This window comes from Coffea eugenioides, chromosome 2 (genome assembly GCF_003713205.1).
Source record: "Coffea eugenioides isolate CCC68of chromosome 2, Ceug_1.0, whole genome shotgun sequence".
NCBI lineage: Eukaryota > Viridiplantae > Streptophyta > Magnoliopsida > Gentianales > Rubiaceae > Coffea > Coffea eugenioides.
Window position 1 is genome coordinate 27227173 of NC_040036.1, and position 24174 is coordinate 27251346.

The 24174-nt window shown below is 35.5% G+C and overlaps 3 protein-coding genes across 3 annotated transcripts; all 3 read left to right on the top strand.

Moving 5' to 3' along the window:
- The first annotated feature begins 6390 nt into the window (after window positions 1-6390).
- On the top strand, window positions 6391-6828 carry LOC113759363 (copper transporter 1-like). The gene has a single exon (XM_027301927.1). It carries the CDS (start codon window positions 6391-6393, stop codon window positions 6826-6828), a length of 438 nt encoding a protein of 145 aa, XP_027157728.1.
- Window positions 6829-7885: 1057 nt separating this feature from the next.
- On the top strand, window positions 7886-12289 carry LOC113763796 (metacaspase-1-like). Its single transcript, XM_027307739.1, has 5 exons — window positions 7886-8566; window positions 9880-10210; window positions 10799-10919; window positions 11044-11259; window positions 11967-12289. The coding sequence occupies exons 1-5, from the start codon at window positions 8188-8190 to the stop codon at window positions 12024-12026; spliced, it is 1107 nt and encodes a 368-aa protein (XP_027163540.1). The 5' UTR covers window positions 7886-8187; the 3' UTR covers window positions 12027-12289.
- A 3397-nt stretch (window positions 12290-15686) lies between these two features.
- LOC113761124 (eukaryotic translation initiation factor 4G) lies at window positions 15687-24004 on the top strand. Its single transcript, XM_027303977.1, has 11 exons — window positions 15687-15895; window positions 16000-16262; window positions 16382-16524; window positions 16767-16919; window positions 17057-17130; window positions 17252-17308; window positions 17998-18789; window positions 18938-19300; window positions 19390-22508; window positions 22939-23133; window positions 23227-24004. Exons 2-11 carry the CDS (start codon window positions 16039-16041, stop codon window positions 23555-23557), a joined length of 5451 nt encoding a protein of 1816 aa, XP_027159778.1. The 5' UTR covers window positions 15687-15895; window positions 16000-16038; the 3' UTR covers window positions 23558-24004.
- Window positions 24005-24174: the final 170 nt, after the last annotated feature.

The following is a 24174-nucleotide window of genomic DNA, read 5'->3' on the forward strand; positions in this document are numbered from 1 at the left end:
GAATCCTTTCTCGCACTTTCTGTTCACTTTCAAAAGTTTAGAGTTGAAAGCGTCCAGCAATTGCCACGGGGCACGGGACCCCATTATCCGCCTCATTCCTTGCATAATCATCATCTATGCGATGTGTGAAAGCAAATGGTTAGTTAAATAGGTGATTTAAGCAAGGTCTTGCACAAGTTTAAATTTTAAGCAAATCTTATAGACACTGAAAGTGTATCTATTATTATGATAGGATATATAATATATTTACAAAATTTATATTTTAAATTCAAATTTAAATTACATGTTATATATCAAATGATGAAAGTGTATATACTATTAATGTATAGAAGAATACTTCTTAAATTTTTCTACGAAGAGAAGAGCGTTTCAAAAGCAAAGAGGATTGAAAAACCGAGTGTGTACAATTAAATATTAAATTATGTGTATGAATTGAACCTTTACCGTAAACAGTCATAATCAAATAAATGTTACTCAACTCTTTGTGAACTTATTATTTGACCTCTTCAATTGGCAGGGACTAACTCCACAATCCAAACTCTTTGCAGGAAATAGAGATTAATGCTCTTACCTATATAATAAAAACTTTTTTGCACTACCATCAAATGTTCCTTGCAAAGAAAAAAAAAAGGAAAATATGTACAGCTGTTACCAACATTGGAAATTTTTGTATTTGCATTAGGCAATTGGTAAATGAATGAGGAATTTCAATTAGCTTCTCAAAACATAAATGACAGCACTTTGATTGAGATTTGTGCAATTATAGTCTTGTTTTTCCCCAATGCTCTACGCAATTTAATTTGTGCAAATTAATGTAGAGAAAGAAAACATTAATACACTAGTGATGGTGTCACGCTCGAAGCATGTGCAAAATCATAATCTTTTTTTTTTTTTTTTACAAAATCATAATTAGTTGTTAACATCAATAGAAATTTACTTAACCAGTAAATGACAGATTTTTAGTATAAAAGATCATAATTAGTTCTTAACATCCTTAGCACTTTACCTGACAAGATAATGACAAAATTTCCACATGTAAAGGAAAGAGGAAAAGTTGAGAACTTACGAACATAACATCACTTTCACTACTTGCCCTTTTGAGGTGAAAAACATTGATTAATCGCTTCACTTGGCAAGAAAATGACAAAAATTTGAGTTTGCAAAAAGAAAAGAAAAAGCTAAGAACTCAAGAACATAATTTCACTTACACAAATTCAACCAAAAGATTGTAAATTACCTTAACCTTATGGATCTTGATGAATCATCTCGTGCCTAAGTTAAACATCCACTAACCATCAACTTTTTAATTGTTGCGTTTAGTTTTGCGTGTTTTAGTTTACTCCTATTAATGTGTATCCGATTCGTTTTTGATGTACTTGTGTCAAGCATTCACAGTTGGTCATAATACAAATACTAAAAGTTGTATTAAAGTTTTTGATACATGGGCAGTGGTAGTTATTTGCATACATGTATCTTTTTTTAAATATATATAGAGTTGTATGATGATACTGATTTATCCTTACCAACAAGGATAAAATACATAACTCAAAAGAGTGACAAAAATGTTTGGACAAATTACACTTTACCTCCATGTGATATAGCTAATTTTCACAAACCCCCCCTCTATTTTTAAAAGCGATATATAACTCTTTCATAATTTGGATTAAAGTGTTAAAGTGACGAAAATGATCATTCGTAACTGAACTTATGAAAATGTCGAAATCACCCTTGTTTAAAAACTAAATTGATTTAAATGACCAAAATAAATAAACATAACATGCATGACACTCTAATTCCGTATGGTTTTATATTTTATCATATAACCCCCCTTATGATTTAGTGTTTTATCATATAACTTTCTTATGATTTTCAATATATATATATATATATATATATATAACCTCCATGTGGTTAATAAATAATTTTTAACTTTATATAGGGGTATTTTTGACATTTTAGTTGATTCTATTATGGATTGTAAATTCCGTCACTTTGACATTTTAATCCAAATCATGAGGGAATTATATATAATTTTTGAAACCATAAGAGAGTTATGTAATAAAAACTAAGTCACAGGGGGTAAATTGTAATTTGCCCAGAATTTTTTAATAACAAACTCCAACCTCATACTTTATATATAGAGATATATTGAACAAAAAGAACAATATAAACACATAGGGATATACATACATACACACATATACATATATGTATACATATATGTATATATACACATGTGTATATATATGTATATGTGTGTATATGCATACATACGTATATATACACATATATATATATGTATATATGTATATGTACACGTGTATATATATGTATATATGTGTATATGTATACATACGCATATATACACATATATGGATATATGTATATGTATATGTATATATTTATATACATATATATAAGAGATCTAGGAAATTCTTCCTGATCCGCGTCATCAGATGATCCATCTTGAATTTCTGAAGGGACAGGCCTGCTAGTTGTGTACCTTGCTTGTGGGATTTTGGAAGAGAGATTCAAATCTTAGAGTCAGGTTGAGATAGAGGAAGTTGGTGGTCTTTCTAAGACTGATCTTCTTTCTGTTGTCGAGTGTCTAGGTATATCTATATTGGTTGTTGATGAAAATTATGCCCTAAAACTCATTGATCTGCTAAATTTGATTTGGACAGCCCCGGAGGCAAACTATTGGATGCTTGAGACTGTCATCTTTTGTATTGGTTCTGTTGGTGTTACTTTAGGAAGTATCCAACTTTCTGATAGTGTGATCTGGTTATAAGTGATAGATATCGGGACTGTGATTCGAGATCTAGTCAGATCTGTTTGGAATAGAACTGTTTATCCCTTTTATAATATTTTAAGAGCTCCTGTCCTAAATGCTGAATTCATAATTTTGTATTGAAGTATATAAATAATAATTACTGGAAGAGTCCCAGTCTTGACTCTATAATTAGTAGTTTTTATGCTTATCGTTAAAGCATCTAGAATGTTTCTATCTTTTAAAGAAACTGTGAAGTTTGGAAATAATCAAAATATACTGGTCCTTTATAGAAGTTGGTTTGTGCCATTCTTAGGAGGGAATCGTTAAATTCCAAAAATCGACTATCTCTAAAGCAAAGGAGCAAGGATGTGTCTATTCATTTTCTTGTTAATGGTTTGGTTGCAACTTGTACTAATTCAAAATGAATATAATTGTATTTTTCTTTATGTTTTTTTATTGTTCTTTTAGATAATAGTTTAATTTCTTCACGGTCAGCATTTAAGGCTATAGTTTGTTATACAGTTTTGATTATATAGTTTGAGATAGAAAGCATCCATTTTTTTTTATCTTTTTCGTAAATATCAGTTTGAGTGTATTTATAAATTTTCCAATTGTCTATGTCTTGATTAATGTTTGATATATTGATTTCTTCTTTTAGTTTGGTCTATCTGTGAGCTCAAAATTCTAGCCAATTATGAATCAAAATCAAACAAAATCTCTAGTTAATATGCCAAATCCAGCACCTATATTCCTATGGTCCAAACAGAGTTCGATTATTGGCATGATGATCCAAACACATTAATCTAGACTATTCTCCCAAATACCTACAACTTCATACCCCGAACTCTTACTAAGACATTAAAATATTACAAACTTATTATTACAGATTCAAAATCTTTGATTCTCAAACCCCATGAAAACAAAAATAAAAAACAAAAAATGGAAAGCCAACCGAAAAATTCATTAATACCCATTCTAGTGCCCAGATATCAATTTTGGTTGTATTGAGAATATTGTCCTTGTCTTCTGTAATGAAGTGTTCATTCCATCAACCTTTGAGTTGTTCGATAAATCCTGTTATTAGGATATGGGCAGTTAATTGGTCAGTGTGGTCATGTGATGTCTGATAGGTTGTGGCCACCTTTGTCATTTGTTGAAAGATTGTAAAGATATTAAATGCTCCATCTATGCGTCCTTCATAGATGTTATTTGAATTTTGGAGAAGGTTGGATTTTTCTTCAACTAATATGTCCGGATAGGTTGTATTGGATTTGGGTTTTATCCCACCAATGATAGGTTGCTCGGGAATAATATAGATTCTGAAATTTTTTTCAATTACATGCATGATTTTGTGCAAAGACTTACAAAGTTTGAGAAATTTACTTGATTCTTGATCAAAACTTGCTCATAAGTTTGAAACCTAAAACTAGTTTATACTTTTGAGAGAATGATGAGAGAATTCTTCAATTTAGAGAGAGAAGTTGAATTGAAAAAATGGTGTGTATATATATATATATATATATATACATATATGTATACATGTATATGTACATATATTTATATATACAGTATCGCTACAGTGTACAATATTTTTTCCTACCATGTTTACACAATAACTTATCAGATTGCTATAGTATTTTTTTGGTGCTATAGTGAATTTTTTAAGCAGCATACATATCTATAAATATATTTCGATTTTATACTCTGCTAATTTATAAAAGCTAACAAATAAAAGTGAACTTCCCAACAAAATTTTCTCTTAGAGATTTTTTGGCCCACACATATATGTGATGAATGAAATTTTGATTTTTCATTTTGTAACAATCAGATTTTATGAAATAATGGATATTTCTTTTAAAAAATCAAATGATTTAACATTTATGTATAATCCTAGTGAGGTTTTTATTATTATATGACAGATGTAGTACTACAAGTAATGGAGCACTATATGACCCCTTTCTATTTTTGAGCATTAATGATGAGATTTTTGCAGTTATTTTTATGTAAGAAAAATTAGCCTTCCTATAATCATTTGTTAAAGATGCTTTATGCAGCACAAGCATATGAAAAACATGGAATGTAAAAAAAAAAAAGGAATGTATTTAGAAAAGAAAAAAATAGTAAATAATTAAAAGAATAGTGGGACGAACGCAATTTATTGCTATCGTATGAAAAAAAAGTTACCAATTAACTTATTAATTGTTAAGGGCTTTAATATCTTATTACTGTTTGAGGTGTGGATTTAGAATGGATGGGGAGGGAGGCAAATTTATCCACTTCAAAACAAAAAAACCTTTAGAAAATGATTAGTTTTTTTTTTCTCTTTGAGGAAATTTGTTAAACTACAAGATATATTTATTGAATCTCATCAAAGTTTAGGAAATTTTTTTCTCTTTTAGGGTATTATTATCTTTACAGTAATAAATTATGTTTATTTGTTAAATTGGTGTTAATTTTGTCTATTTTTAAATTTACCCTTATCTTTATTGTTCATTTCCTTCATATATATAATATATAAAGGGAGAGCGTCACTATGTAGTATAACACAATGTCATTTGATAAAAAAAAAAAACACATTATCATTCTTTAAAATTCCTAATATACTCTTAATTATAAGGGCAAATTTGTCTCAATTGTCGATAATTATTTGAATTAAAAGGAAGTTATTTATTTAATTATCAACTAACTATAACTTATTCATGCTAATTTCCAACTCCCACATATTCTTCATCCTCGATTCATATATAATTATCTACATTATAATTTAATTTGACCCATAAAATCCATAAAAAAACTTTTTAAAGAGTTAATTGTTAATTACACACACGTTAGAGTGAGCACTAGTATTGATAACAATGAACACTAAAAATAGGGTTAATTCCACTTTGTCCCCTCAAACTATATCCGAAATCCCACTTAAGTTCCTAAACTTCAAAATGGGACACTTAAATCCTTAAACTACAAAATTCGTTCCACCATAGTTCAATTTTTGACGGAATGCACAAAACCTAACAGAATGGTTCTCAATTCTGTTAGTTATTCTTATGATTAAAGTTAACCAAATCTAGCAGGGATATAAATATAATTTCACGAGACGTAAGACAAAAAAAACCTTAGAAATTTGTAATTAAACAAAATTTTCTTTTCTTCACCTTGTTCTTTCCTACGTATTCTTCTTCCTTCGTTTTCCTTCTTCCCAGAAGCACATCATCAGAAATCAAAAGCCCATGTTCTTCCTTAAGAGTACAACATCAAATTCTTCAGATTTTTCTTCAAGGCCACCGTTCTAATGTGCGCGATTCTTTCTACCTTGGGTTTTCTCTTCTTCCTTTATTCTTAATTTTTTTTTGGCCGGGTATTCCTCTGCTATTTCTGCTCCTAACACCATACTAGTTTTTATGCTTTGCCAAATCCAACGCTCATTTGTTAGCTCATACAGACATATCTACTACACAAGCAGTTAAAAAGGTTTGGTGGCTGCGTACACTCGCCTAAATGGGAGAGTAGAGACCTCAAAATGCCGCATCTCAGCTCTAACTTCTTAAACCTCGGATGCCACAGAGCCACACACCCACCCCTACCCCTCCCCCGGGTCATCGTGTCATCATATATTCTTCATGGCCATCGATGCCCTGCCCATCCACCACAACACCACCGCACCACCTCCTCCCCCACCGCCCCCTACCAACGTCCACCACCACCACCCATTCTCCTTATTCACCCATTTCTACTGGGGTAAAGATGCCGAAATACTCTTCTCCGGATGGCCCGGACACAACTCCGCCATGAATGCACTAGCCCTCCTGTTTGTATTTTTCTCAGCTATTGTCCAACATCAACGTTGTCAGACCCAGATCCAAATGCGTAGCCGCAATTCTTTTCCAAATGGGGATTCGCGCAATTCGGGCAAGGTTCGCGTATCTGGTGATGTTGTCCATGATTCTTATAATGGAGGAATTTTCATCGCTGCTGTGGTGGGCCATGCGGTTGGATACGTGGTTTTCGGGAGTCTCGTATCCATCTTCAGAAAAGGTTCCGCTAATCCTGATAATTAAGTTAAACACGATGGATCCTTTGTTTGTGAAGTGAAGTGAACAGAAACTATGCCCTAATCTGTGTCAACAGATGTGGAGAAAGCTAAAGCTAAAGCTCAAATTGAGGTTGATGTTCACAACACTCGTAATGCTGCTTTTATGGGTTAAGGATTCCAAAGAGACCAGTCCGAATTACCTCTTCCTAGTTATGGGGATGTTGTGAAAGAGTACACTATATACTACTACCTATGTGCCCCCACGTGAATGGGTTGGTGGTTGGCGCCTGTCCCGGGGTCGAACCTCCGCAGCAACATCGGCTTCTCCGTGCATCTAACGTGCTAGGTCTGGTTGGGGCGCTGGGTCGGGCCGAAGTGAGATTAGTCGGGCCGCCTTTAAGGACTTGACCCGGACACCCACTCCGTCAGCAAAAAAAAAAAAAAAAAAAAATACTACTACCTATGTCAAATTTCTTCCTGGCACTGTTATTTTTCCTATATCTAAGAATTTGGGTCAGATCTATTTATTATAAATTTCGATATATAGATGGTCAATTGACATTAAGATTTATGGCTTTGAAGATTTATTTTGCATTTGGGTTCTGGTTAGTTTCAGGATTTCTCATTAAAAATTAAAGATTAAAACAATAGGGAAGAAACAGAGGAAAAGAGAATGAGAAGAACAGAGGAAAAAAAGACGAATGAAGAAGAAGGAGAAAAGGGGGTAAAATTATCTTTATGTCCCTATCTTTTTGGTTTTTTTTTGTTTTGGGTCTTATTAAAATTACATTTATGTCCCTATTAGATTTGGTTAACTTTAATTATAATAATAACTAGCAGAATTGACAACCATTCTGTTAGGTTTTGTGCATTCCATTAAAAATTGGACTATGGCGGGACGAATTTTGTAGTTTAAGGATTTAAGTGTTCCATTTTGAAGTTTAGAGATTTAAGTGGGATTTCGGATATAGTTTGAGGGGACAAAGTGGAATTAACCCCTAAAAATATCACAATGAAAAATTCCTATCGTTACCACTTACTAGCAATAAACTTTTCTAAAACCCCATACGCGGAGAAAGACTCCGATGATATTCCACAACTACCCAACTACTTCCTTTTTATTCACCTTTGCATACCCTTCTTATCCCAATTTCATCATCACGCCCTCTCCCCGCCGGCCCGTTTCCCTCATCTTCCCCGCAGCCCCACCGCCCCAACACACACACACACACACACACACACAAACTCCGTCAAAAGGCCTCAGCTCTCGCTCTTCATCTACCGTTCTTCGTCTCCAGAAGGCGTAAACCCTGTTCCTCTCAAATTGAACTGTTCTTAATCAGCCCCCGCATATTCACCCAAATTTACATCTTGATCCGCCAAAATGATGATGCTAGTCAACTGCTCGAATTGTCGAACCCGATTACAGATGCCGCCGGGAGCTCAATCCATCCGCTGTGCAATTTGCCACGCAATCACCCAAATCGGCGATCCACGAGCCGTCCCTCCGCCTCCACATGGATCGTCCGCCCACTCTGTAGCCCCTTACAACCACGTTCCACCACCTGCGCCGTCCCCTTACAATCACGCGCCACCCGGCCCACCCCCCAACGCCCACGGCTGCAAAAAAGCCGTGATCGTCGGTATATCCTATCGGTACTCCCGACACGAGCTTAAAGGATGCATTAATGATGCCAAGTGCATGCGTTACATGTTGGTTAATAAATTTCACTTTCCTGAATCCTCCATCATCATGCTCACTGGTAAATCTATGTGATCTCCATTTAGTTATATACACCTCTAGTATGTGTTTCTGTGCTTGTCTGATAAATGCGTTATATGTTACATCTTTAGCTTTTTGAGAGTCTGGTTTCTGGTAAATTTGCTTAAGTGCTTTTCTTTATTTTCCTTTTTGTCGGTAAGGTGTAACTTTCCCCCCTTAAAGTTCGAATATTCGTTGTGGGAAAAAGATAGCAGTAGAAGTCAAATTTTGTTCACAGAAAGTTTTTTTTTTTTTGGGGTTGGTAATGACTGAAGTTTCTGTAGTTTATGATGAAACCTCAAAATTGTTACTGATTTTAGTGGGATTTTTGAATTATGACTGAAAGGAAAGGGAAAAATTTTACATTTTCCCCCTTCCTTTAGGAGAACAAAATAAGAATGATGATTGATCAACTTTTATTTTCCTTTCGTCATTTTGGGAGGGGAATTAGGTGAACGGGGAGGAGGAGGCTTGACAGTCAATCTCGGCACCATGTGGTGCCTGGTTGATAGATCAATCTACTGATCTGGGTTTAAGGGACAACTGGTCAACTGTTTGGACATGCTTAAGATGGTTTGCTTGGTTGCAGTCTGATTAAGTGAATCGAAATTGATGTAGTTAATGCACTATTTTTGTCACATAAAAAGCTAGAAACTGTTTGGTTTCTCTGGAAGTTGTTAGAAAGCCTAAAATTTGATTGACTCAGTACTAGAGTTGTCTCTGTTTTCGAAATGCACGAGATGGTAGAGGATTGATTTTAAAAGACTAAGTGGATTACAGCGTGCATGGTGAAATAGTAGGAGGCGGAAAAAAATTGTTTGCTTCCACTTCATGTTATGTTTGTTAAGCTGGACTAATGTTAGCTTAAATTAAATTGTTCACGTGTTTAATTACTGACCTTCCAAGAAACTTTAAAAGAAAGAAATGTGGTGGGATCACAGACTTCAAAGTATGCATCTACATAAACAGGTAGGTTTAGGGCTTTTAATACCATTGCTAGATAGGGTAGCATCGAGAACTCAAGATGTAACTTATAGTAGTCTTTGGCATATCATAAATTCTCAGACAACTAAGTAATCAATTTTGATTTTCTTTATGTGTTTTGCCTACAATTGAGGGGGCTACTAGAAAAGATTTTTGTGTCTGCATTATTGAATTATAGGCCATAAGGGAAATATTGAAACCTAAGTGTTTTAATCAGCTATGCGTATTAAATCTGTAATTATGTATGTTGAGCTACCTTCTAAATCTTGATCTCTTTTAATATTGTTTTTTAACTTGTAAGATTTCCTTCTGACTGAATTCTGTGTGCAGAAGAAGAAACTGATCCCTATAAAATTCCTACTAAAGCCAACATGCGGATGGCTTTTTATTGGCTTGTACAAGGATGTCAACCTGGAGATTCCTTGGTCTTTCACTATTCTGGTCATGGCTCACGACAAAGGAACTATAATGGTGATGAAGTTGATGGATATGATGAAACATTGTGTCCGCTGGACTTTGAGACACAGGGTATGATTGTGGATGATGAAATCAATGCAACGATTGTGAGACCTCTTCCTCAGGGTGTTAGGCTTCACGCGATAATCGATGCTTGTCACAGTGGAACTGTCCTAGACTTGCCGTTTCTTTGCAGAATGAACAGGTCAGTTAGTTTACTATTGTAATAATAGTGGAATTGTCCTTGACTTGCTGTTCCTGTAGTGATAATGGTTGAGAGTTTTTCCCCAAACCTGTAGAAATTTGAAGTTTTGCTATGTAATGGATGATCTTCATTATTCTCTACTTATTTTCGTTTGTAGTTTCTGGTATTATCTATTGAATTCTATCATTAATTGAAAAAAAAAAAAGCTATTTGAGCTTTAGAATGTATCACTTGGAAGAGGAGAGAGATAAATAATGTTTCCATAAGTAGGTTACAATCCTTAAATTTGATTGAAACATACTTGATGGTTTTCTGAAGTCATAAATTCTTCAAAAAAAAAAAAAGGAAAAAGAAGTTATAAATTGATGTTTGTCCATTAAAAAGTGCAACATGTATGTGTTAGTTGGATACACATTGGATTTGCATGTAAAATCTTGAGATCTAGAAATCTGCTGTAATGGCCTGGACAATAGAATCCAGTGATGCAAGTTTACTCATTTCTGTCTGGAAATGAAGCCCTTCACTTTCTCATTAATTGCTATGCTATTTGCTTTCTGCCACTTACATGTCATATTTCTTTGGGAACAGGAGTGGGCAGTATGGGTGGGAGGACCATCGTCCTAGATCAGGTGTTTATAAAGGATCAAATGGTGGTGAAGTCATTTCCTTTAGCGGTTGTGATGATGATCAAACTTCAGCTGACACATCAGTAAGTTAATATTCTGGTCAACTATGATGAGTTCAGGGGGAAGTTTTTTTTTTTTTTTGGGTAGCCCATTTTTATTTTGGAATTACTCAGATGCGTATAATTCAGAGATATTTCCTGTGATTAGGCTCTCTCAAAGATCACGTCAACTGGTGCCATGACATATTGTTTCATTCAAGCTATTGAGCGGGGACATGCGGCAACTTATGGAAGTATGTTAAATGCGATGCGAACAGCCATTAGAGAGGCTGGAAGTTCAGGAAATGGTCTTGGTGGTGGTGCTGTCACATCTGTCCTCACAATGCTTCTAACAGGCGGTAGCCTCAGTGGTGGATTCCAACAGGTACATTTTTCTGGTTTTCTAGCCTACTGATTGAGAGTCTGCTTGTATCTGAGAATCTCCCTATTGATCATACGTGATTAGGCACGTAAATGTAGAACAGCCAAGACTGGATTGTTAAGGCTTATGTCTAATTCACACAAATGGTAGACATTTCTGCTGTGCCGATTGTTCACGATTGCATTGCAATTGCAAATTCACAATAGCGGTCACCTGTAGCATTAGATAGAACTAATGGATTATTTATCCAAAGATCTGGTTTCTGTGCCCAAGATGTAGTAGTCTCAAGTATCATATTTATTGGTTGATCTGCATGCAAATACTATTCGGTCTACTATCACGTTGAACAGCTTGTAAAAGGAGATTGGAGTTTTTGATAGAGTACTGTGTAAATGTCTTGAATATTGACAAGGGGGTAGCGTAGGTGTGTTTTTGTTTCTAGTTTTTACATTTTATTGGTAAAATGTGCTATTGTTGGTTTAGCGTAATGGACAGAAAAATGGTGACTAGGCATTTATGAAGCTAATGTATTAAATAGGAGCTGCAGAAAATCAAAGGCTGTAGATGTAATTGACTGAAAATGCAGATGGACAATTCTGAAATTTGGTGCCTGTTTGGCTAATGCGTTTTCATCCTTGTTCAGCTCTAAATCCTTTGCCTTGGGAAGTAAAAATTGTTTGCAATCTTTTTCATGTTGTTTCTGCTGACAGGAGCCGCAATTAACTGCCTGCCGGATGTTTGATGTGTATTCAACACCATTTTACTTGTGACCTTTTTTAAGTGGAGATTGCGGCGGAGGTCTCTTCAGGTTGTTATATATAGACACAAGTGTTTGCTCGGAATATTCTTTCTTTTTTCCTCAATATCTTTCCTTGTCTATCCATAGATTTGGAGATGCTGTAAATATACATCAGGGATATGTTTGGAAACTGTAACGTAGCTAGTTTCAGTGGGCAGTGGATATGCAAAACAACAGTAGAGTGATTCCTTTTTATTCACACTGTGGGTTCATTAAGGTTTGTGATTTGTTACATGATGCCTGGGCAGACCGAGAGAGTTTCTTTGTGGAAAATACCTGTGCAAGTAAATTACCCTTTAAAACCCTGCTTAGTAAATTTTTAGGAGTTGATCAAGTGATCTTTTGCAGTAGTTGAATCTTCACTGCTTAAAAAATTTTTGACAAACAAGAACATGCAAAGCACAGTCAAGATGGCATGAAAGCAGCCGACATCTGCTAGCATCAAAGCAATCATAATCCGTGGCATCGATTATCCGTTTCATTTTTCCTTTTTTCAATTGTTGGGTATACAATGAATTTCTTGTTAAGATTCTGCACCAAACTTAAAATTGTTTGTTGATATCCATCAATAACAACTATAATTTTTTCCGAAGTGTTGCCCCAATATAATGAATGAATAATCCTTTGGAGTTTGGACATTCAAGTGTTCTTCCAATTTTATTTTATTTTTTTTTATAAAAGGACTCAGAAAAAAAGAAGGTTAAACTTAGTTGGGAAGTATGGGGGGTACGAGGCTAAGGAAGAGGTGTCAAAATTAATATGATACCCACGTCTAGTACTGTCTATTTGGTAGATCATGTGGCTATGATAAAGATTTTTTTTTTTTGGGTTGATAAGGGACACGTAGCTGCCGAAAGTGCGCACTAGATAAATTCAATAATACGTAACGGATTAATATTTCACATTCATGACTAGAGTTTCAAAATGCTGAATTCATTGGTTGAGTGAAGCCCATTCTGATTCGAACCAAGAATACGTAACGGAGAACGACGAAAACTCAATACCCTTGGGGTTTTGGGTTTGGGTTTGTGGTTCCGATTCTGATTCCAATTCAATTCCACATTTTAAGAAAATAAATGCCAGTTTGGAAGTTAAAAGGGGTTAACATAATTTTGGCAAAAACTAAGCGGAGAGAGTTTCGTGCAGGCATTGACAATTGTTAATTATACAACAACAGAATTCGAGACAAATTACTACTCGTATTTGAATAGTTCAATTCATCAAAGGGACTCTTCTCAGTTCTCGCTCTCTACTTCCCTAACCCCATTGCTGCTGAGCTTTCTACCCTCACACTTGCTACCGAGAAGGCAAGGACCTTCCCTTCCCAGTGCACCAATCAAAATCCCTGTCAGCAGCGCGTGGAGATTAGATTCCAATTTGTATTGCCATTCTTTTCCAAAATTTTTATATGTTTTTCGTGTATTATGGGTCCGTTTGAATTAGCTGTTTTTGGGGTTATTTTTAAAAAACAACACTGTAGCATTTCGTTTTTGAAATACAAGTCCGTTTGGATTAGTTGTTTTTGGGGTTGTTTTTCAAAAACTATATGAAAAACTTTTACTGTAGATTTTTTTGAATTATTTTTAGAGGTATTTTTAAAACATATTTTTTGAGTATTTTTATAATTTATAATTTTTATATTTATATACATTTATGCATTTATAATACATTCATAAATATTTATAAATAAATATATTTATATATTTATATATTTATATATTATAAATGTATTATATTATATATAATACATAATATAAATATATTTAGAAATGTATAAATGGATAAATTATAAATGAATATTATATAAATGTATAAATGTATAAATTATAAATTATATATTTTTATATAAATATAGATTTATACATTTATAAATATTTATAAATAAATAAATATATATATTTATATAAAAAATATATAAATGTATTATATTATATATAATACATAATATAAATATATTTATAAATGTATAAGTGTATATTATTATAAATGAATATTATTATAAATGTATAAATTAATATATTATAAATATATATTAATATTATGTATAAATGTATAAATGTATTAATATAATTAATATAAATGTATAAATATATTAATATTATATATAAATGTAAAATTAATATTATGTATATTAATATAAATGTATAAATGTAATATATTATATATAATACATAATATAAATGTATATTATAAATATACATAAATATATATTATGTATAAATGTACATTTATATAAATGTATAATATATAAAATATATTATATAATATATAATATAGATAATATATAATATTTATATAAATATATTATAAATATATAAAATATATTATAAATAAAATAAAATATTTATAATATGAATAAATAAATAAATAAATAAATATTTAATATAATTAATATAATATTAATTATAAATATTATAATATTATAAATATTATAATATTATAAATATGGTGTTTATATAATATTTCAATTTGTAATATTTATTGTATATTTCATTATATAAATATTTATATAATATATAATATATAAATATATTATATAAAATTTTCAATTTTTATAATATACATTATATTGTATATATATAATATAATATACATAATATAATGTTAGATACATAATATACATTATTACATATTATGTATATTATATATTATACATAACATTATTATACATTATTATACACAATAATGTACATAATAATGAAAGTACATTAATAATGTATATATTATAATGTAATGTACATAATATATTATGTATACAATATTTATACATTTATGTATACAATATTACATATTATGTATATTATATTATGTATAATATACAATATTTGTATAATATTAATGTATATAAATATTTATATAATATATAATATATAAATATATAATTTTCAATTTATATATTTCAATTTATATTAATATAATATATATAATATACATAATTGAAATATATAAATTGAAATATACATATTAAATATGTATATTTGAAGTTGTTTTTGATATAATGTTTGGATATGGTATTTTTGGAATTGTTTTTGAAATACACATTTATAGCATTTGAAATGTGAAAAACAGTTTTTAAAAAACAAAGGCAAAAACAAGGAATCCAAACGGACTTAATTTTCAACCAACTTTTTATTTTGTGTACGTCAAATTGATACAGTACTATATTTTTACATAAAAATTTTAGAAAAATATCAATTCAAACTAGTTATATAAACAAAAAAAAAATCTGCCAAATTGTTAATTTTTTTTTTTATATTTGGGGCTTAGAAGTTAGATGCGGAATCAAATCTTTGGCTTTACTCTACTTTAAAAAATTTCAAATTTCAAAAAAAAAAACAGAGGTGGATTTTAATTTTTAAAGCAGTAAAATTAAAAAAGAAGGAAACAGAACGAACGAGCCCACGCGCGATGACATATTCCTTTCCCATCTCCTAAAAACACTACCGTTTTTTGACTAATCCTCAAATCACATCCCCCAAAAGGCCAAAATTTAAGAAAAAAGAAAAACATAAAAACGAGATTAAATCCTTCTTCTTCCCAGTAAAAGAGCGCACAAACCTTTTTTTTTTCCTCCCATTAAATACAACAAGAAGCCTACTCTTTTCAGTTGCTCACTTCCCCGTCCCTCTCTCTCTCTAAATTTATCTCTGTTACTTTCTCTCTCTAATGCAATAAGGTCACATACCTCACACATAGCACACACACCTCTCCTCTTCCCCCCCCCCTTTCTTTCTCTCTCTTTCCCTGACAGTGTCGTCATGGTTCCCGCCATCCACAGCACCCAGTAAAAACCCTAATCTCTTTTCAACTTCCCTTTCCTTAGCGTACTCTTCACTCCAGGTAAACGAAAAGGACGAATTTGTTAATATTTTCTGATTTTGATTTGTTTTTATTTTTTATTTTTTGATTTTTTGGGAAACTTGATTTGATCGGTGGATCTGTAGACAAAATTAATTGAAGCGGTTTATTGAGGACTTGAATTTATGTCCCATAATCAATCAAGGGCTGAAAGGACCGAGTCTTCGCAGTACAGAAAATCCGGACGATCCAACCATCGTAACTTCTCCGGCGGCGGCGGTACTAAAGGCTCTACCGGCACCGGCGGTGGTGCCACCGGCCCTCCTCCCTCCGCCACCTCCAGTTCCCACAGCAGTAACAACAATTATAATCAGAATCATAATCAACCTTCGATTCCCTCCAGCCGCAGGTATATCAAGTTAGGGTTTCCCAAAATTGCTTGTTTATGCGTGAGGGTTTGAGTTTTGAATTCGGGAATTGATGAATTAGTTAGTCATTTGTTTTTGGATTGATGTTTTGTGCTGGCAGTTTTAAGAAGCATCACAATGTGCAAGGAGGGATACCTAGGGCAAGCGCTCCTACAAGTGGGCAGGGTGTGAGTTCGGATTCTAGTACTCATTCTGCTCCGCGTGCTGTTCAGAATGGTGCTCATTCGCAGCAGCCACCTCATGGTACGTGCTGCAAAAAAGTTGATTTTTGAGTCCAAAGACTGGTTTTCCTAAACGGGCATAATATTATGGGGGAAATTGTTAATTTTCTCAGTGTGTAGGGTTTGTTATTCCTGAAATTACTAGAAAATTAGAACCTTTACTATGGTTGCGTTTCGATGAATTTAAATCACGATCACAAAGTTGTTTTGTCGGAGGAATTTGCGTTGTCCATTACGTTGCTGACGTTGATTCTTGTGCATTAGGAGGATCGGATGCACCTGCTATTAGTGCGACAGTCAAGGCAACTGATGTGGCTACTCCAAAAGCCACCCGAGCTCCAAAACCTCCATCTTCTAATGTTCCCCCTGCAAGTTCTGACCCCAAGCATCTGCCCATGCCTGTTACACCAGCTAAAGGTATGTGATTTTGGTGCTCGATGTTCCTTTTGAAGCTTGGGGTTTTTAATTTTTTCCCTTGATTTCGGTGAATGAGAATTATTCGAGTTTTCTCTTACTTTCTAGCTTATTTTTGAAAATCTTTTATGATGGTTTAGCTCCAGCAGAGGCATCCCGGCCATTTCCTTTTCAGTTTGGATCCATCAGTCCTGGTCTTATGAATGGAGTGCAGGTAAACATTCCTTGTGTTAACCATAATGTTCTTCCTGCGTTTGCACCCTTTATTAAGATTTTTTGAATTTTGTTTTTTTAATAAGACAGTGCCTATGTAATTTTCTTATTTCATTTTATAGATACCTGCTAGAACAAGCTCAGCTCCACCAAATTTAGATGAGCAGAAACGTGAGCAGGTTTGTGGTTCTTGTATTATCTTGTTTTTAAAATTCAGTAGAAAGAGTAGCTGCTTCGATTGGTTAAAGAATTTTTTCTTTAAGTTTCTAATTGGCAATCAATACAATATTATATTTTGAAATGGATTTGTTAAAGAAGCTTTTCCTAAGAAAAATAGAAAATTTTCCTTCCTTGATGCCTTTCTTCCATGAAGACCTCAGACAAGTAATAATGCATTTGGCAGCCATGGCTAGGTTAGCTTTGGCAGTGTAGTTGCAAAGGAGTTAGCATTGTTGGGTGGTGGTGATTGCGCGTGCCTTCACATACTCTCATCGGTCTCCTTTCACTGAGAAATTGGCCTACAATCAGTAGATGCGCAATCAACTTATTATAAAGACTTTGGGTTTCTTTCAATAATAGGAACAGGGAGTTAAGTGTTATTTTATGTAAACAGACTTCATATTCCATACTGTACTATCAATACTATTACTTCTTAGGATGATCTGGATACACTATAGACTGCCAACTGATGTATAAATGTGATTGTATGTTGTCCAATCCTTTTTGCTATATTGTAGGTCCTGATATGGACATTGATAATAGTCACAGTGGATGGCTTTTTTGGTGACTTAGAGATTTGTCAATGCTCTTATGGACTTGAAATCATTTTCTTACATTTTTTGCTCTTTTCCGGTTCTTTTGGTGCCAGGCTCGTCATGACTTGGTGAGAGCAGCTCCGACAACCTTGCCAATTCCATCAATTCCCAGGCAGCAGTTGCCAAAAAAGGATGCAAGCACGGTTGATCAGTCTAATGCTGCCGAGGGCCATCCCCCATCAAAGCCCAAAAGGGATGTACAGGTTTCAGCACCATCCTCTGTATCTCAAACCCAAAAACCACCTGTGCACAGTATGCCTGGGATGTCTATGCAAATGCCATTTCACCAGTCGCAGGTGCCTGTTCAATTTGGGGGCCCAAATCCACAGATTCAGTCGCAGGCCATGTCAGCTACATCATTGCCAATGCCAATGCCAATGCCTATGCCTTTACAGATTGGAAATCCATCTGTGCAGCAGCAAGTATTTGTTTCAGGTCTTCAACCCCATCCAATGCAGACACAAGGGATGCTTCATCAGGGGCAGAATTTGAATTTTACGTCTCAGATGGGTCCTCAGATTCCCCCACAATTGGGTAACCTTGGACTAAATATGGCCCCACAATTTGCCCAGCAGCCGGCTGGAAAGTTTGGCGCTCCTCGTAAAACTATAAAGATTACTCATCCAGAAACTCATGAAGAATTGAGGCTTGATGGTTCTCCTGTCCAGAGGTCACATCCTAGTGTGCCTCCTCAATCACAACCTATTTCATCATTTACACCTGCGCATCCGCCTAACTACTATCCTAATTCTTATAATGCTAATTCTTTCTTCCTCCCAGCTCCAAGTTCTCTTTCTCTAAGTACTACCCATCCTCCTCCACAGACTCAAAGATGTTATAATCAGGTCAGTCAGAATTTCTCTCGTTTCTTTGTTTCTTGGTTAAAATATACTTTTGATGTTGTTGCATTTCTTCAACTTCACTGACATATTACTTGGAAGATCATCTTGCTGTTCATTAGAGGAATTGGTAACCTCTCTGAGTTTATTCCAGGTCACTGTAAAACCTGCTATTAGTTCTCATGGAGAGAAAGATGCAGCACCTTCAGTAAGTTCACCTCGTGCTTCTAAGGGAGAATCTGTTAAACTGTCAAGGCCATCTCAAAAGGATACTGAAACTTCATCCCAGAGTTCTGGGCAACAGTCAAAGACTGGTCTTGAACCAACACCTAAATCAGTGTTGGAGGCAAGTAAAGCTGCTGTACCATCGGGTTCTGGTTCTATCCAAAGCACTGCATCCAGTTCATTGTCTCCTGGCGTTCCTGTTGAGAAATCATTGGCTGCACCAAAAAGTAGCGATGGCTTAGGACCTGAAGTTGCTGGTGGACTTGTCTCTACCAAAGATCAACAAAAAAAGGTACAGCAATGTAGCACATCAGGTGGTGGTCTTGGATGGTTCGTGGTGTATGCAATATTTGACACTTTGTTTTGCATCACTTAATGCAGGTGGATGAAAGGTCTACGGCAGCTGCAGTTTTGACACATCAGGAACCTGAGCTTGTAGAAGTGAAAACAACTACATCTGCAACTGGTGTGGATCTTGAAAATCCAAAAGAGACTCTGTCAACAGCTAGTATAACTGAATCAGATTCTTTTGATTTGAAGCATGAGGAAAGCAAAGTATCAGATTCATCAAAAATATGTGTTGTTAAAACTCTGGAAGACAGCCAACCAAAGGTAGAAATACGTGGGGAAAAGGAGCAGGGAGAAGTAAAATCTTCTGAGGGCTCTGAACGAGACATTAGCAGTCTTGAGACATCTTTGGAATCTATTGCTTTAGAACCTGCTAAAGTTGCTGGCCACATAGAGAGCTCTACAGTAAGGGGAGTGGCTAGGAGTAGTGAGTTCACGGCACAGGAGTCTCCACCAGATGTGCTTGGAAAGCTGGACGAATCTGCTACATGCCAAGTTGAAAATGATTCTGGGACTGATAATTCGGTTACATCATCTTCAGTTCTAGATGGTGAGGTGTCTCATTCAGCCACTGGTGTTACTACTCAAGATAATAATGTATCTTCTTTGGGGGGTTGTTCTTTAGGTAGGCCTGCTAACATGGATACTGACGATACTGTTGTTACAACTTCTGCTATTATAGATGAGTCATTACCCGTTGTAGACCCATTTTCTGAAGAAATTTTGAAGCATGACGAAGATGGTCCTGAGGATAAAAGTGTTGGTTCTGTTTCTTTGTCTGCATCTGGAATCAAGGACAAGTGCTCATTTGAGCCAAACGTGGCAAAAAATACTGCACCAAGGGGAAAGAAGAAGAGAAAGGAATTATTTAAAAAATTAGACAGCAGTGGACCAACTTCAGATCTATATTTGGCATACAAGGGACCTGAGGAGAAAAAGGAAATTGCTGCTTCTGCAGAAACCATGGAGAATGCCTCCAGCAGCATTTTGGAGCGAATGTCTTCAGATGTGTCTCAAAAGGATGTGTCTAAGGAGAACTCTGGCCAGAGTAAAGTGGAGCCTGAGGACTGGGAAGATGCTGCTGACATATCTACTCCAAAATTGGAAACTTCAGAGATCAGGAAGCAAGTTAATGAAAGTGGTGAAGATGGCAGTGGAGTAATGACCAAAAAATATTCTAGGGATTTCTTACTTAAATTTGCAGAGCAATGTACTGATCTACCTGAGGGTTTTGAATTTGTACCTGATATAGCAGAGGCCTTGATTGCTTCTAATGCTAGTGTTTCGCGTGAGTCATATTCTAGTTCTGGAAGAATTGTTGATAGACCTAACATGGCAGCCCGTCTAGATCGTCGGGGAAGTGGCTTAGGAGAAGAAGACAAGTGGAATAAACTGCCTGGGCCACTAATGTCTGGACGCGATATGCGGATGGATATTAGTTATGGGCCCAACATGGCAATGTATCGACCTGGTCCAGTGGGCAATCATGGCGTGCTAAGGAATCCTCGCATGCAATCTCCTCTTCAGTATCCCATTGGCATGCTTCCAGGGCAAATGCAGTCCTTTGTTCCTCAGGTTGGTGTTCCAAGAAACAGTCCTGATTCTGAGAGGTGGCAGCGTGGAACTGCTTTCCAGAAGGGTTTAATGCCTTCTCCTCAGACACCATTACAGGTAATGCACAAAGCAGACAGAAAATATGAAGTTGGTAAAGTCACAGATGAGGAACAAGCCAAACAGAGACAACTGAAAGGTATACTGAACAAGCTAACACCTCAAAATTTTGAGAAATTGTTTGAGCAAGTTAAACAGGTCAACATTGATAATGCTGTCACCCTAGGCGGTGTGATTTCACAAATATTCGATAAAGCTTTAATGGAGCCAACTTTTTGCGAGATGTATGCCAATTTCTGTTATCACCTTGCAGCAGAGTTGCCTGATCTGACTGTGGTTAATGAAAAAGTTACTTTTAAGAGATTGCTTTTAAACAAGTGCCAGGAAGAATTTGAGAGAGGAGAGAGAGAACAGGAGGAAGCTAACAGAGCTGATTTGGAAGGTGAAGCCCAGCAGTCATCAGAGGAAAGAGAGGAGAAAAAATTACGAGCACGAAGAAGGATGTTGGGTAACATAAGACTTATTGGGGAATTGTACAAGAAGAGAATGTTGACAGAGAGAATAATGCACGAGTGTATACAGAAATTGCTGGGTCAGTATCAAAACCCTGAGGAGGAAGATGTTGAAGCATTGTGCAAATTGATGAGCACAATAGGAGAGATGATTGATCATGCAAAAGCCAAAGAGCATATGGATGCATATTTTGAAATGATAGGAGAATTGTCAAGGAACATGAGACTGTCGTCTAGGGTGAGGTTCATGCTGAGAGATGCAATTGATCTGAGAAAGAATAAGTGGCAGCAGAGGAGGAAAGTTGAAGGGCCGAAAAAGATTGAAGAAGTGCACAGGGATGCTGCTCAAGAACGTCAGGCACAAGCTAGGGGCCTTGCTCGTGCTCCTAGTTTGGGCTCTTCCGTTAGAAGGGGCCAGACTATTGACTTTTCTCCTAGAGGAACAAATGTGTTAGCTTCTCCAAGCTCCCAGATGGGTGGTTTCCGTCCTATGCCTCCTCAGCTCCGTGGCTATGGTGCACAAGATGTTCGGATGGAGGATAGACCTTTTGAAAGCAGGACAATGCCTGTTCTTCCTCAGAGACCCCTTGGTGATGATTCTATTACTCTTGGGCCTCAAGGTGGTCTTGCACGGGGAATGTCGTTTAGAGGGCAGTCAGCTTCTCCAGGCATTCAATTATCTGATGTCCCAAGTACTGGGGACTCTAGGAGAGTGGGACCTGGGCTGAATGGTTACCCTGTTGCAGATCGGACAGCTTATGCTTCAAGAGAGGATCCAATGCCAAGATACACACCAGACAGGTTTAGTGGTGCATCTTCTTATGACCAATCAAGTACACAAGAACGCAACATGGCTTATGGGAATAGAGATGTTTGGAGTACGGATCGTGGTTCTGATAGATCTCTTCCTACATCTCCACCTGGACGAGGTGGTGGTGGTGCCTTGACACAAAATGTGTCTTCTGACAAAGTTTGGCCCGAAGAACGGTTGAAGGACATGTCCATGTCAGCAATTAAAGAGTTTTACAGGTATTATTAGATCTTACCTTTTTTCCCTTTTGTCTTCTGTCTCTTGAAATTTTTGCATTTTGCATCACACTCAAGATAAGGCCATGTTAAATAATTATGTTTGAGGTTAAGGAGGTTAATGTTGTTGCAGTGAATAGAAGATTCTTATTTTCTGTAGTTGTGCAATTGATTCTGATACTGAAACCCATGAGATTATCAAAAGTTTCTCCAGTCTCCTTTTTTGATATCCCTGCAGAAGGTCTGGTATTCTTTTCATGTTAAAGATACATGGCATGCAGTATTATTTGCTGCTTTTTGGTGAGATGATTGAGAGTGGGGTAATGTATTAAGATCTCCATGCAAGTTCAAGTTTGTAAAACAAATCAAGCTTGACCTGCAAAAGTTCATTCTCGCATGTCCTTTCGCTGACAATGTAATTGTGATTGTGCAGTGCCAAAGATGAGAACGAAGTTGCTTTGTGCATCAAGGATTTGAATAATCCGAGCTTCTATCCCTCGATGATATCTCTGTGGGTTACTGATTCTTTTGAGAGGAAGGACATGGAGAGGGACCTTTTAGCAAAGCTTCTCATCACTCTTACGAAACATCGAGATGGCATTATAAGTCAAGATCATCTCACAAAAGGGTAGGTTCCATTGTATTATGCATTATGATAATTGATTTTCTTAATGAGGATTGACTTTTGAGTCTCACTTGGTATTTTGCATTTATTTGGCAGGTTTGACTCTGTGCTTATGACCTTGGAAGATGCCGTAAATGATGCTCCAAGGGCTGCTGAATTTCTTGGTCGTTTCTTTGCAAAAGTGGTATTGGAGAATGTAATATCGTTTAATGAAGTTGGACGCTTAATATATGAAGGTGGAGAAGAACAAGGACGCCTAGTAGAAATAGGACTTGCTGCTGAAGTTCTTGGAACCATCTTGGAGATAATTGCATCTGAAAGAGGTGATTCTGTATTGAATGAGATTCGCTCGAGCTCTAATTTGCGGCTAGAGAACTTCAGGCCTCCAAGTTCTAACAAAACATGGAGACTAGATAAGTTTATTTAGAGGGTACCAGTGATGCTCGGTGTATCTGGTAGAAGAAATCACTTTAGGTTGCCTCTTTAAGTTTGCAGATATATATATATAGACACACATTATTGTGGGCAGATGGGGATTTAATAGGGGTTACCCGGCATGTTTTAATATTGTTTTCTAGAAATAACTGCAATTGCCAAGGTTCAATTGAGCATCCAATTCTCGGCCTCTAGTTGCATCATGTGCTGTTGCAAGATGGTTTCATCAGCCTGTTTGAGTTAATTAAATTTTGGTAGGCTATTTTATATGTTTGTAAGCACAAGTTATTCTGGTTGCGATTTTCTTGCCTATGTAGGGATTGAGCTACTGCGAAGTGCAGGTTTTAATGGAGCCTTGCAAACCAAATTGTCATTTCCATGCACAAGCTGTATGCAAATCCTGTTGTTAGGCATTTGTAAGCAAAAAGGGCTTTGGTTAGTTCTGGCTTGAATGATCTTATATGGCCTTTTGTTGCTGGTGCTGTATGACATGAAGTCGGTCTTTGTATGACTTGAGAGATTTGGACACGAAGATAAATAATTGAGGGTTTGTAAGCAGGCTTGTTATTGAGCAAAGTCGGTCTTTGTATGACTTGGAGAAGGATATAT